Source organism: Etheostoma cragini, chromosome 1 (assembly GCF_013103735.1).
Source record: "Etheostoma cragini isolate CJK2018 chromosome 1, CSU_Ecrag_1.0, whole genome shotgun sequence".
NCBI lineage: Eukaryota > Metazoa > Chordata > Actinopteri > Perciformes > Percidae > Etheostoma > Etheostoma cragini.
The window spans coordinates 30,978,086-30,993,466 of record NC_048407.1 but is presented as its reverse complement, the minus strand read 5'-3'; the positions used below and the strand labels follow the sequence as shown (position 1 = coordinate 30,993,466).

Here is a 15,381-nt window from a genome sequence, read left to right as displayed (position 1 = left end):
CCTCACAGCATACCACAGGAAAACCTTTCTTCAGGCCAACAGAAGACACACGATACGGACAATACTGAGGGAAAACAGTCAGTTTAAGAGCCTGGGTGGACGTCTCTGTTCTCAGTGTCTCCAGCACGATGAAACTAATCAGTAGGATGGATGTTGAAAGGCGAGTTTGGGGTTTGCAATCGACTTGAGAACTCCAAATTCAGATGCACCTTTTTTTTCAAACAAAAATGAAGTGCAAATAAGGCTAGTTGAAGATGATTTAACAGATTTGGTGCCACTTTAACATGGCACTCTTGATAAAGCGTTCATAAGTAATAAATGGCTTTATTAATGGTTTATAAATAATTTACAATTAGCTATGTATAGTATAGCCAATAGTAAATTATAGCACATTATATAACAGTAATAACCGATTCAAAAGTGAGGGTAGCCTATATAAAACGCATTTTAATTATTAGTTACAACCTATAACCCCTTTATAAAGAATGCATTGTTTTGAAGTGGTACTAATAATTTATTGAAAGTGAAAATATGTGACAACTCAATTGTACATATTCATTTTTTTAAATCAACACATATGCTTAACAACTTTGGGTTACAACAACTAAAATAATGTTTATTAATAAAGCTATTGATTAAATGCATTTGTTTTATTAGTTACAAAGTAGGCTAACATTTTATTAAAGTTACAATAAATGTGTACTAATATTATTATTATGCTATATAAAAAATGAAAATATGTATCCATAAGCGTTTTGGCTTTATGACCGAAGAAAATATCCAACAGCAAGTGAATGCAGCACGGAGGTAGCGCGGGACTGCGCGAACGCTCTCCTCCTTCTTTTTCTCCCCTCTCCTCTTTCCCTCCTTCTCGCGCCTCGCGGCGCGTGTGCCCGCTGGTGAGGGCGCGCGCACGGGAGGTTTCGGGGGTTGTGCTCGCTCTTGCTCTCTCTGCTCTCTGACCCCAGTGGCAGCTCCGACTCACTGCACTCCGGCTCCCCCTCCGTCAGACCAAGGCTGCTCTCTCTCTTTCCTGTTGTCTGTCAGTGTCTCTCGCACTCCTCGCCGACTCTACTCCCCTTCGCTCTCTTGTCTGGGTTCTTTCCACGGGAGCCAGCCGAGGTCCCGCCGGGTCGAAGGTTCTGCCCTATCCACTCAGACTGCCGCAACCCCTGGACGGCCGCTAGGAACCTACCCACTCTCCTGCTGCTGCCGCATGGACCCGCGTCCCTCCGCCGCAACTGCTGCTGCTGCTGCCGCGTAGAGGGCGACCCCGACCCGACACTCTTTCTCCGGCCAGATAAAAAACGCACAAAAAACCCACCCGACAAAGGTAGAGCAACCTTTCCGCTATGCGTTGAAAACCAGAGAGGGAGGGTGGGGGAAAAAGAAATTCCTGACAAAGCCGTCGGTTAAAAGGTGGCTTGTCATTTACGAGGACGAGCAAGAGGTTAGCGCGGCGCTGCCGTGACACTGACCACCTTTGGGTGTTTTTTATTATTCCAGGAGTAGAGTTCAGGATTGCACCGACCTCCTTTCTTTTTGTGTACATTTCTGCAAGCTGTTAACAGCAAGAAGCGCATAGCACACATCGTCTATATTTTGCATGGTATCAAAAAGGGTCAATTTATTCGCCGTTTGCACTCTGCTTGCCCGGAGTGATTTCCACTCGTGAAGTTAGCTTTATGGTGGGGGCTCTGTATATTCAAGACAGGGCCGACAATGTGTGTGTGCACCACCGTTATAGAAAAGCAGCTCAGTACGAAGCTACAGTCTGCATAATAAAAAAAATCCATTGCCAGGGCAGGTTTAGCAAGCTAAGCTACAGAGCTAGTTGCTGCTACTGTAGCCACAAGGTAGAGACAGACAGGCAAGCAAGGCGACTTACACACACACACAAACGCAACACACACACACCGACTGCACACGGCGAGGAGACTGTCGTAAAGCATGCTGCACACAAATCGGCCTGCATTTGCACAAAAAGGAGAGCACCTTTTCCGTGAAGCAGCAGCAGTAGTAGTACTTCAGGGTTTAGACTTTGCCATTGGAGAAATTAGGTAAAAAAGCATTTGACAGAGCAGCTTTCAATTGAAGTGAGATTTTTTGAGATTTTTTTTTAAAAGCCCAGGAAGATTTTCCAACTTGTTTCTTGTGCAGCCAGGATTCAATGGAGTTGGAATAGTGTCATTGCAATGTAAAGAGCTTCTTTTTGTTGTTGTTGCAGGGATCGAGTTTACCCACCTTTCTATTTCCAGGCTGGCATAAATCTTTCTGACTTAAATTCGTTGCACATATCATAGAAAGTAGCATCCAGCTGACCCAGATAACAGAAATCAATGCTTTTGTGAAAATAGGACACTTTTTAGTTGGGAGGTTGTTTGCTTCAAGATATCCAACAACTGGAGGTCACAGCTTTTTTTTTTTTAACTCAAAACTGCATCATTGGATTCAACCATCAAATGAACTCCAGAGCTGCTGTATATTCTCCAAAAATAAGTCTGTTAAATTGAGAGCATTTTAACCCCCTTCTTCTTGTGCTTGTGGCTGCATCAGGAGGTCTGGTATAAAAGCCCACAGTGGCCACTTTACTATCAGTCAGGGAGGTCAGGCAGGAGGGAAGCTCAGGGTTGCAAGGAGACACACAGCGAAGCCCGGTGAGTGAGCAATGAAGATGCAATCACTACACTTGTGCAGCATTTTAGTTGCTTTTCCCTCCAGATTGTAAGATGTGAAAGTGTGTTTTTACCTAATTTAGTCTTTAATGTACTGTTATGCAAAGTTCAGATGACAGATTGATTGATCCTGGTTCATTTTACGATGAGAGCATCAGGCCTGGGATAAGTAAAGCAGAACTTTGCTTTATTTTTGTGTGTATTTGGGTAAATTGCCAGATCTGTTTTGTGCATGCATTGAATGCTTTGCAACATATTTGATCACCAGCAAAGAATTATACTTGCAGGGTTAATGCCTTAGAGGCCATGCTGCAGTCATTTCTATTTTTATTTTTTAAATATTTGAACATATTAGTTTGCATTAAAACCAGCTGGATTATGAGCAGCAATTAAAAAGTACCTTCCTGATTGTAAATTGTTGCCTTTACAGTCCAGTGTTTAGTTTGTTTGAAAAGCTAGAATATATCTGCTAATTATGTTTAAGTTACCTCACTGCATTTTTATGATTAGCGTTTTATTAAGAATGGTTTGATGAGCAATTTCGGGAATTTATGCATTCCAGAATCTCTAATTGTAGCACAGTAAAACAAGAGTTAACGTTCTTGTTTGGGCTCTCTGACACTAAACAAGAAAACTTTGATTGTAGCATCAAGTATTGATCACAATGAACATTATGATTGGAAATAATTAGAAAAAAGATGCCCTCCTTACTTGATGTGTACTCTGCTTCATGCAGAGTACACATCAAGCTGCTTGCAACAAGCTGCTTGTGCTCAGTCTAAAAATGCATTTGAATGAATTTTATTCAGAGTTTTTTTTCTTTCTTCTTATGTAAAAGACCTTCCGACTAGTGTATTCAGAAGTGGGTGCATGCCTTGCGGTCTTGTTTAAAGCAGCTGATTTGTGCGTGTGTGTCTCTTCGCTCCTGTTGGTGCAGATTGCAGTGTGTCGTGGTGAAGTTGGTCGGCCGGGTCGCTGCTGCTGCTGCTGCTGCTGCTGCTGGGAGAAGGATGACCGCTGCACGGCTCGCTGCTGAATCCCGGTGAACAAACGGCGTCTCATGTCCAAACGGCGGAAGGATGGCTCATGGCAAAGTGACCATCACGGTGGACGAGTACAGCTCCAACCCCACACAGGCCTTCACACATTACAACATCAACCAGAGCCGATTCCAACCTCCACATGTCCACATGTAAGTGTCACACACACAAATGTAACACCTGTAACTGTTAAACATACACTCAGCCAGGTCTTTAGGTCCTGATTCATTCATTTTATTTCACTTTCATTGTTTTGGTGTTTAAGGCTGGTTTTGTATGACATTTTAAACATATCTCAGAAGATATAATAATTCTGACTGGGGAGGAAAATAAGCAGAAATTCAGAGATTTGTAGTTGCAACAGGAAGCCAATCAGGAGCCTGTTTGATGCAGAGTCTTTATAGTTTGATGTAGAGCTGGGCAATATTTTGTTATTATATCGATATTGTGATATGAGACTAGATTTTGAATATTGTAATATGGATATGAAAAGTGTTTTCCTGGTTTTAAAGGCTCCATTACAGTAAAGTGATGTCATTTTCTGAACTTAACAGACTGGTGTAACTGTTATATTATTTCCCTTTACCCACTTAGTCATTATATCCACATTACTGATGATAATATTTCAAAATCTCATTGTGGAAATATTTTGTGAAAGTACCACTGGTTACCACTACAAGTGTGTTGTGGTATTGATATCGAGGTATTTGGTCAAAAATGTTGTGATATTTGATTTTCTCCACATCGCCCAGCCCTAGTTTGATGTAACCGACTCAGTTTTGTTGTACGCTGGCTGTACTGTGTTACATTTAAGGAAATTAAATATTACTGGTTAAAAAAAAGTTTTGCAGTGAGTATGGCAGGTGAGCCATATTGTATAAAAGATAGGAGTCACATTGTAAAAATGGGCAACATTTACACAAACACAATCACACACTTCAAAACTTAAATGCTTTCCATGGTTCACACAGATTTGAATAAAAGCTTCTCTGACGTTTTTTCTTCCCTGTCGTGCGTCGCGGACGCCTCGCCTCAGTTACCTGTGAGACTGCCATTGTTTGTGCCGCATTGGGGTGCATGAACACTTTGTCTGCATTAGGGCGCACTTTTTATTTATCTATCAGACCAGTTATTTAACGTTGCTCTTGTCTGATGTAGTTACAATCTGCCTCTCGTTAGTGGGTCAGAGTGCTGTGACCTGACAGCACTCGCCACGCTCACACATCAGATTGCTGTGTGTTTTATCTACAGACAGATATTAATACACAGCTACATTTTGGCATGCTTTGTGTCTTCTCCCAATTACAGCTGGATGTGTTTTTATATTCACTGAGCATGTTGTGTAAAAAGTTAAGCTGCGGCAGGGTGCCGTAAGAGATTGAAGGAGAGCAAAACAGTGTTGCCTGTGTGGGTTTTTTATTGTTATGATTGTCTATTTTGTCAATTTCAGCTATTTTAGAGCCAGGATCATTTTTTGAAGAAAATTCGGCACATTCCTTCTGCCTTTTTCAATAGTTGTTTGCCATTTTCTATATTACATGTGCAGCAAATAAGGAAAAATTAAATATCTGGCCAAAATAGTTAAATATGAAACACGTTGGCAGTTTAACACTTCAAAACCCAATGCTAATTCAAGTTTTTGAAAGTCACACACTGAACGGCCATTAATGTGAAAAAATGAAGCCCATGTCAGTTACCTAAATACAAGTCCTGATCCTAAAATTGTTGCGGGTAAAAAACAAAATCAAAGTTTAAAGCTTATTTTTATTGTTTTCCTTAATTGTTATCCACACATTGTTAAATCAGGTTAAAAAAGATGGAATTATGATTCAGTGTTTATACAACCATTTCTCACCACAATCCTCAAACACTGTCATAGTTTATAAAAACATTTTTTTCCCCAGAACTGCTGAATCTCAAAGGAGTAATGTTTGTTTAGCTGTTGCATCTCTATACTACTGCCATCTCTAATCAGACTGAGCAGAAAGACAGTTCTCTTGTTAAATTGACACGAATGGCCATCACATAGGAGACACTGTAAAGTCCTTCGTCCCGGACGGTGGTCAGGCTGTCTGGTTGCACTTGTGCTGGGAACATGTTAACGTTAAGGTGGAAGTAAAGTGGCATCTGTTGGCGTTGTTGACACTCGGAACAGGAGTTCATGTTACATGATGTGCGAGACAGCACTCGGGCAGATGCATGAACAACAAGACATTTTTAGACGACTGTCGGATAGATTTGAGCTGGAGGAAGATTTGGGTCACAGTGTAGCAAACTGAAGGGCTGGAAAGTTAGCCAGCTACACTGTCACTTTGGGAAGCAACATCTGGGAAACAAGTTTTGTGTTTTGTTTACCTCAAACACTCAAATTCCCACAACTCTGTCTTGATAGTCAAGTTCATGTAAACCGGATGATTTTGGGGACATGGTCAAATTATGCAATCTTGTAAACAGCTGATGGGACTCTTACCTTTGTCCTGGTGTTGGCAGTGTTCACATTATTGTGCCTGCCACTCTGTTGTTTTGGGATTCCTCAGCTGTGAGCAGGGCTGCCAGCACAGCGAGTGCAGTGCCTCTGATGTGGAAAAGGAGACGAGGTCACCTCGCAGTTTGTGTTGCGTCATTCCATTTTAATGGATGACAAAGATGGCAATAAATCAGGCCAAATGCTTCAGTATGAATCAAGGTTAAATACATGGCAGACAGCACTGGTTCCATTGTTTCTAAAATTTCACTGCTTATTTTTGGATTTATAATTGCATGCTTCTATGATTGACATTTTGTTATCAGTCTCCTGGAAAGTCTTGGTTAGGTTCATCTCAGCCTTATATTTTGCGGTGTTGCACCGGTTGACGTTAAGCCTTGTTCATTAGGAGAAGCAGCAGCAGAGAAACCTTACATAAAAACCTATTTGTAGAAATCTAGAGAAACAAGCAAAGTGGAAAAAGAATGGATCTGCCTGATGTTTGAGAAGAAAATCCTGTAAACGCACAAAGTAGATGATCATCTGTCGTCTGGAGACAGCTTAGTTCTATTCCAGGCAATGACAAACAAGAGCAGATTGGGGATGATATTGTATAAAAAATACATATTTTTATTAGGTTTATTAAGAGTCCAACAACACGATCTTCCAGCTTCTGCTGTTCTGAGAAACACAGCAATGAAAATGACACAGTGACAGTGTGTTTAAGGTGCAAACTTGGACTAATCAATCTCAACGTTTATCTAAATAGTCATAATAATCCCTTTTTTTTAAAATTTATTTTCTTTTGCCCATTTTGTGCAGCCCTGCCTTTTCCTCATTTTCGATGTGGTCGTTTTTGGAGGTGAAACCCCTTTTAGGAAGGGGATGTGTTGAAGTCGTGGGGCCTCTCAGCAGATATGTGTTTGGATAAATACATTAGGCTGTTTCCTGGCTTCCACAGAGCCTGCAGTGTTATACCCTGCCATTCTTAAACTCAGACTGGGAACCCCAGGCCGAACACACACACACACACACACACACACACACACACACACACACACACACACACACACTCCTATAAGCCCTACCCCTGCAATGCTGAAGTGCTTTATAGAATACACGTTCTGTTCTGGGAAAGTAAAGGCTTGTTTAGATTTGAGAGATAATGATCCGACTTGCTTAGGGGTTCTCGCTCACTGCATCCGCAGTATTTGGGCATAAATAAAGTTGTTGCTTCTCTGACAGCAAAGAGAGAGAGAGAGAAATCTCAAGTGAGGGGGTCGCCTGCCATTTGAAATACAATCCCTGCTCTAATGTTGCCCCCCCCCAACAAAATATTTAGATTTCTGTGATGGAGTACAGCAGTGCCTTTTGTGTGGAGTGGAAGGTATCGCTTTCTGAACCGCATATGATAACATGCACGTAGAGCGTTTTCACACTCAGACTGACAAACACACACACACAGTGGGAGTCACAAACTAATGCTCAGGAACGTGACCCTGAAGTCAAAGTGGGCTTTTTTCGGCGCATGGTACGTCTCTCTCTCTGTCTCTAAGTGAGCGAAAACTCTGTCCAGCCCTGTTTGTGTCTGGTTTATTTTTCTGCGCCGACTGTGTATTTTTTTTCTTCTTCTTTTCCTTGGCCCCCTCATCGTCGTCTAGTGAAATGAAATGCTCAGCAACTTGGAACATATGCTTCGAGTTGGGACACTAATGGCTTCAAATCCAATTTGAGCAGGATCTGGTCCAGACTGCGGGAAGGCCCGACACACAGACGCAGACAGACAAACTGACAGAGCGTTGAAACTTAAAGTACTCTAGACTGGAGATCTGGGGATTGTTTCAAGTTTTTTGTGAGCCCTTTTAAATAGTCTAGAAAGGTCTTGAATTTAAGGAATAAAGAAGTCTTAACATGTCTCACATTATTGGAATCCAGCAAATTATCAAAATTTTTGTTTTCTTTACACAGTTGAAGAATAGTTGGTCTGCAAATGATTATTGTTATCATCAGTTAACTGTGTCCGTGAGGGGGTTACCTGTGTGGGCTCAGCATGCTCGACCAGTGACGGGGCCTAGGAGTCAGCAATCTGGTCCTCCAAGTTGTCGTCCATTCCTCTACGTTCCTCTAGTAAAGAGCTGTCAGAGCAATTTGGAGCTTTGTGTTTGTGTTTCAGGTTTTAAATTGGTCGGTCTTAAGTTCCATTCCAGTTTTTGCCGACGGTGTGTTAAAAAGCAGAACGTCTGTCTTTGTAAATCAAAACAGGTGCTAATACAATACTTTAGTTTAGCTACACCTCCTATACCAACCAACGCCAACACCTCCTGTAGTTTCATACAGCACCTTACTTTGATGATGTTTTTCTACAAAACTCTATTTTCTTATATGCATTTGAGTTTAATTTGTCGTAACCTAAATGAACTAGGGATGCACTGATCCAACTTTTCAGGCCCGAGATCGACTTTTGGGCTTTGTGTATCTGTTGACACCCGATACCCATCCAATATCGTTGTTGAATTAATAATAAACTGTATACCTTCCACATTATACCTTCCTTCCACCATGTAAAAGAGACTGAAGGCACCGGACTTTCCTAACTTAACATTAATTTCCTAACTAAGACTAAATAACATGGCTGTAACATATTGATCATAGTGCTTTTGGATGTGCTTGATTAAACTGGTAGTATTGTACTTTGCAGTACTAACATCGCCCCTCAAAGCATTTACTTTGCAGACATTGCAAACAGCCTACAAACTAGTTGGTGTGGCAAGCGTGAAATATCTCCTAACAGCCGACTCTGTGATTGATGGAATGACGGAGATTGGGCTGTGATGGAAGTGAAATTTAAAAAAAGATTGAATCTGCCCCTGGATCTGTTGATTTTTCTGATCCCCGATCCAGAGATTTTGTCAATATCAGGGCCATTATCCGCTCTTACAATTGGAATGGTACATCCCTAAAATCAACTGCATAAGATGCAATACAATTAGCCAAATTACCATTTCAATCTGATATAAAATAATAACTTAAAACACTATGAATCTTTTGATACTTAACCGTTGGATAATCTGTGCTAAAGGAATTAACCTGCACAGGGCTTCTTTAGAGGAAATAAAGAAAATTATATTATTGAAGAATTAGCTGCATTGACCCTGTAATCACATGGATTGCGTTTTAATGTACAACCCAGTGTTTTGAGTGGGACAAAATAATGGCTCTTGGATTTCAAAATACCCAAATGTAAAGTGGAGAGCCATTTCCTCTGACTTCTCCGTTATTTTCTGTGTCAGGACACCTCGGATTTGTAGTCCGTTTAATCCATGTTTAGGTTAGTTTTTCTCCAGTGGGGGGGAACTGGTAACGTTGCCCAAAGTACTGTTTACTTTGTTTATTTACTGTATATCAAACCTTATGTACTCAAGACACCTGGGATTGATAAATGGATTTTAATGCCGCAAAATGGAAATTGTTTAAACCACTTCACAAATGTTTGGAAAAATGGAGTCCATATTTAACAAACTCCTCCTCTAGATGCCTTGTTAATTAGTCCTGCACTCTGGATGATTGAGGAGCATGTAAGTATGAATCATATAATTACACCGCTGCCAGCACCTATACACGTGGAAACTCTGACGCAAGCTAGTGAGGAGACGGCACCAGAAGAACACGGCCTTCACACATTTATTTGAACACTAGGCCTGCACGATTTGGGGGAAAAATGTGATCAACATTTTTTTTAGCTTAGAATTGATATTGTGATTCTCTGCCACGATTTCTTTTTAACAAAGTGTAATGTTTATTGCACACATGAACCATGACAAAACAACACAAATTGGCAGTACCAAACACATATATTTTTTGGCACCTATAGCACATTGCACATCCCCACAAGCCTGTAAACACAGAGGCTTCAATGAAGAGAAGGGAGAGCATTGTGCTTTAAAACCTATTGTATACAGCCTGTGTTTAAAACCCACAGAAGAAAGTAGCAGTGATGCATTCGTCTCGTAAAATGAAATTAGTCTTAAGTCATTAAAACAAAAAAGAAGTTATTTAAAAATGAAATTGTGAACAGGTGAATCGAGAATGCGATTTATAACGATTAATCGCAAAGGCCTGTTTAACACTGTCCTAGTTTTTATTAATGAACTTGAGAGTTTTTTTGTGACGTATGTGACGTAATTTCTTTTAAATGGCGATAGAGCGCTGTAAATGTGGTTGAGGAAATAAGATGTGTTTCTGCCCAGTAAGAGCAGCAATCTCAGTTTAACAGCTGTTGCTGTTATACATGCACACACAAAAAATCAACATTTCCTTTTTCTGTGATCTCTCCATTAATTAGTTTGTGTATTGGAAGGAGGGAGGAGGCTCAGCACGTGGAACGACGTGACGGAGACAGCCGGTCGAGGTACTCAGATGATAATTAATCTGTGCTGGTAATAGTAGCTGGACTGTCCAAGAAGGGACCCTTTGCACTACAGTTAACATCCAGTAACACACACGGATCTATATTCACCTGAACGTACACAACATTATATTGTATGATGCCTCCATCCCTCTCCCCTAATGATAGCCATAACCTTGTTTACTTCAGCAGTGGGGGATGCTTTGAAGATGAAAATATTGTGACACATAATTGTGTAAAAATTAAACATAAATGTAGACAATTCAAAATTCCCCTTGTCTAATTTCCCATTGAACACAACAGAAGTGTCACCGTATTCTCACCCTCTCCTCCAGCTTTAATAGACATTAGATTGAACCTCAAACAAAGAGAAACTAAATGGTCCTTCTTTTCAAGTGACTCAGCGTATGAGTTTTGTTTAAGGTGAAGTAGTCGTATGCTGTTTTTCTACTCACTTATATTCTTGTTTTTGCTAAATATTGTCATCAAAGCTCTATCTAACTATTAGTCTTGGTTTTGAGAAACATAAAATTGGGGGGATTGTTACTGTCTTTACGGTTATTGTTACAATACAGTTATTTTATTAGTTGGAGGTGCAGCTGAAGGTAGACTGCCTCCATCGTCTGTTCTTGTTTGTTGTCATCTGGTAAAAAAACTGTCCAGGTGACGGATGATGATCCACTTCTAGGAATTAAAACAAGATTTTGTTACTTTTGTGTGAGTGTTTTTTTTCTGTGTTTGTTGCTCTGATTTTCCCCTTGTACTTTGTGTGAGGTTTGTTTGGGTTACATGGTTCTGATTGGTAATGTTGTAATGTAAACACTTGTTCTTTTAGCCTGCTTCCAGACCCTTTGAATCATTCTTTTTTTTCATTGATTCGAAAACAACCATTTGTCTGGAGAGGGAAACATGAGAGGGTGTAATTATTTATGAAGTATTGATTTAAATGCGGAAGGTAGTATACCAAGAGAGTTATCTCAGAGATGTGTGAGCAGTGCAAATCTTTATTTGTTACATTCAGTAGGCTTTGTTTGACATGGGAAGAATCTGGAAAATCATTGAACTTCAAACAGACAATCAAAAGGAGAGCTGAGCTCAGAAAAAAAGATTATCCGGACTGTTGTCCGATACAGTTATGGCAACAACTGAAAACACAACTCATGCATTTGTTGCAAAATCATGTTTTAGGAGGTCAGAATAAAGAGAGTCAGCCTTTCAGTTGGGACTCAGGCAAAGACATCTTCCTGCTCCAGGGCCAGAATGGATGTTGATGAGATAGATGGGCTGTACAGGCTGTCATAGGTCGACTTACAGAAATAACAACTCTTAAATCAACATGTTTCTTTGATCAACATAACACATATTAAGTTAACCTAGCAACAGCTAACGTGTGGAATGAAAATGACATTTTTTGGGTGCATATGTCAGCCCTTTCTGAGAAGAGAACAACCCCCTTTTCCCCTTTCAGAAGAGAAACAACTAACAAGATCACAATGTCCGACTGAATAATCAAGTGGAAAGCAAATGATGTACCACAGTAGGACTTTTCTGGAATTAAAAATGCCCCACAAAAATCTGACTATAAATCAAAGGCGAGAATTTTCAATTAATGGTGCAGCCTCTTGTTTACTTCTTAACTCGCCATCCATTGTGCTGTTTTCCTCCCAAACAGTTTGTGGAAGAGCAGCAGCCGTGCTCCAGGTCTCCTGGAAACAAAGAGCCAGTCCAGTTTTGTGGCCTTTTGTTTCTGTCAGCCTGCTGCTGTTCACCGGCAGGAGTGGAGGGGCTCTTGTAACTGGAGAACCCTTGATTAAGTTCCCTCTCCACCCCTGACCTGCTGCTGGAGCCCGGCGGGACGGTACTGGTGGTGGAGCTGATGAAGGTGGTGGTGGGGGGGTTAAGTGACAGTTGACATTGGACAGCTGTTTTTTGAGATTGAAGCCCATTTGATGTTTTTGAGATTTTGGCCTATTAGGCCCCGGAGCCTGGCATCGCAGGGCACCATCTACTGATGATGTCACTTGAAATAGAGACAAAACTGCCAGAACCTGCAACTTCTCAACGTGACAAGTCCTCCATTTATGCAGTTTAAAGTGTGTTTAGTTTACCGGTAATCAGTGTTTTGTTACACGTGACTCATTTTAACCGTCATTTCATTTTCTCACAGATCACTTCATAGAAGCTTGAACATGAGACACACTTCCTTTTTTCTGTAAGGGTTAGGTGGGTAGGGTAAGGTGAAATTGACGAATGCATCGTACCATTCAGAAATGGAGATTAGTTGTAGTTGTTGTTCTTGGAATGGTATCACTTCAATCTTCTGTTTTTAACAGAAGCAGCATCTTAATGCTTTAATTGGTAGGTGTTAAACTCACATGGAATCGTTGGTTTTGTACAGACGTGTTACTGTCGGGTTTGCGCAGCATCCAACTGTACATAAGTAGTATGATGCATGTATGTGTGTTTGTTACACACGGGTGATTTATATTTTCTTACATTACTAATGATTGTTGTACTGCGTGATGGGCTGTGTGTTTACTTTTTAGGTATAAAAACATGTTTTTTTACAAACTATTTCTTTCATTTAACAATAGAAGCCTCAGAACACAAGCAGCTGTACAATAGTATTGAGGTTCATCACCCGATTCTAAATGTATCCTCCTAAAGGCACAATTTATCTTCTAAAGGCACAATTATTTGATGGGGTTAACTGGATCTTTACATTAGCTAAGTATACCTTGTTACTGGAAAGAGCGACATGAACCATGTGAATGCTATCCTACAAAACATGGGTTGAAAAGTGATCATTTTCTTGACACACTGCTGTAAAGTGAAGCTGGAATGTTTTATATTTTTGAACCCTTTGCTGTAAGCTGTGATGTCTGTCCAAACTACTTCGCTAGTTTATTCTCCCAGCAGTCTGCTGGTTGGTGTTTGCCCCCAGGGGCCACGTCGTGCCCGTCTCCTCAGCCTTCCTCCCATCAGCCCTGCAGCCAGGCAGCCTGTCAGCAGCACAATTAAGGGCTGTGCCGTAATGAAAGGGGCATTAGCAGAAGCAATTTATTTCCCAGTGCAGTGCCGGAAGGTTTCTGCGGTGCTGATATTCCAACGCAGGCTTTGTGTGCCTTGCTCAGCCATTATGGGAGGGATGAGGAGAACTCACCCGGCTTGAACAAATGAAGTAAAGGGGGACGGAGGGGGGGACATTAAGACAAAAGGCCATCATTCACCATTCTTTAAAATCAATTTTCATTTGAGTATATTTTACAGTACACTTATGCTCATTTTCCCCTCCTTTTCTTGTGAATTTCAATCGTTCCGCATCTACGTTCTGTTTTTTTCTCCTTATTTCCTGTTGGGTTTTCATTTTTGCTTGTTTCTTTCTACCACCCTACCACCTTTGCCTTTTTCTTCGCTCCCTTGAGCACCACAACCCACTTTCTGTTATTCCTGTGTTCATTTTTTTCCTCTGAAGTTTATTGAATTAGTGCAGACAGCTGAAATGCAGAAGATAAGAAAGGCGCTCTCTCTGCTCCTCTCGAAGAAATGGAATTGCACCGTGGAGGGGGTTCTACAGGAGGGGGAGGGGAACTGATGCAGAGGTTATAGAGAGAAGAAATGGGGAGCACTGTGTTTTGATGTTTCTCCTGAAGGAGCGATAAAGACAGTGTGAGCTCAGTGGAAGAGCAGTGACTTATTGGTCTCCAGTTTAGTTGTGATTATCTTTTAAAACCTACTATTTATGTAGCATAAGGGGACACACAGGCATCAAATATTCTCTGTCAGTCTTTGTTGTGAAGAACAGAGGACCATTTACAGTCTGCTGTGATTTAAGGTGTGATCATAGAAACTGTTTAGTCTAGAAATAGTCTTACTTCTGTCCGCCCATCTAGCTCAGTTCACTCGGAGATTTAAAGTAACACGCAGACTTATTGAGACTTTAGTTTATTCACCGTATCCCCCAGAGTTAGATAAGTCCATACGTAGCCTTCTTATCTCCGTGCGTGTCGTAACTCTGTGTTATGCACCCACCGCTAGCCTAGCTTACCACAGATCCTGGAGGTAACCGGCTCCAACTAGCCTACTGCTCACAATAAGTGACAAAATAACGCAAATATGTTCCTATTTACACGTTCAAACAAGGTCACATAAGACACCATCTTCTAACTGTATCACTTCCACAGAAGGCAAAGCACTGCTTCTTCTGCTACTTGGAGGGAGGGATTTGCTTGCAGCACCTGAGGAGCCCCATGTTGAGGAGCAGAGAGTAACAACGGTGCTTTTCAGGTGCGCTAATCACTAGTAGCAGTGCTTCACCACATGTAAAAGGAAAATGTTTGTGTTATTTATTTATTATCTTTTTTTTTTTTACAAAAGCTCATCAACATCAGGCATTTTGGGCCACAAAAATCTCAAAAAGAGAAATCTGGAGGACAGAAACTGATGATGCAACATGCGCATTGTCAAGCTGAAAGAGAGGCTAGAAGGCTCTAATGCTATTCAATATCTCTCACACTCGCTACCTAAGTTGTTTCCAGGATTAGCAGATGTTCAGATCAAGATTATTAGAGCCCACTAAATTTAAAGTGATTGCCCAAAGAAGAACACCACCACTAATCGCTAGTTGCTTTTCAACGTCCTTCACTCCACAACCAGACAAATGATTCTACAGGCTCATGGTTGGGAGCAGAAAGATTTTCTTTCCCCCAGACTACAGCAACTTCCCAGTCAAGCAACGCCAAGCCTTCTATCATACCATGGATTCAGCCCGAGTCAAGGGTCAGGATTTTTTCTTGC

General features: G+C 41.0%; 1 protein-coding gene across 2 annotated transcripts in view; it reads left to right on the top strand.

Annotated features, from left to right (window-relative positions):
* Positions 1 to 902: 902 nt before the first annotated feature.
* mpped2a (metallophosphoesterase domain containing 2a) overlaps positions 903 to 15,381 on the top strand; it is a 60,253-nt gene continuing 45,774 nt past the window's right edge. Inside the window, exons 1-3 of one of the 2 annotated variants that reach the window (XM_034866714.1) lie at positions 903 to 1,333; positions 2,557 to 2,657; positions 3,613 to 3,867. In XM_034866714.1, the coding sequence (XP_034722605.1) occupies positions 3,755 to 3,867 (113 nt within the window). In that variant the 5' untranslated portion in view covers positions 903 to 1,333; positions 2,557 to 2,657; positions 3,613 to 3,754. The remainder of the gene's footprint in view (positions 1,334 to 2,556; positions 2,658 to 3,612; positions 3,868 to 15,381) is intronic. The other variant, XM_034866703.1, reaches the window with a different exon arrangement.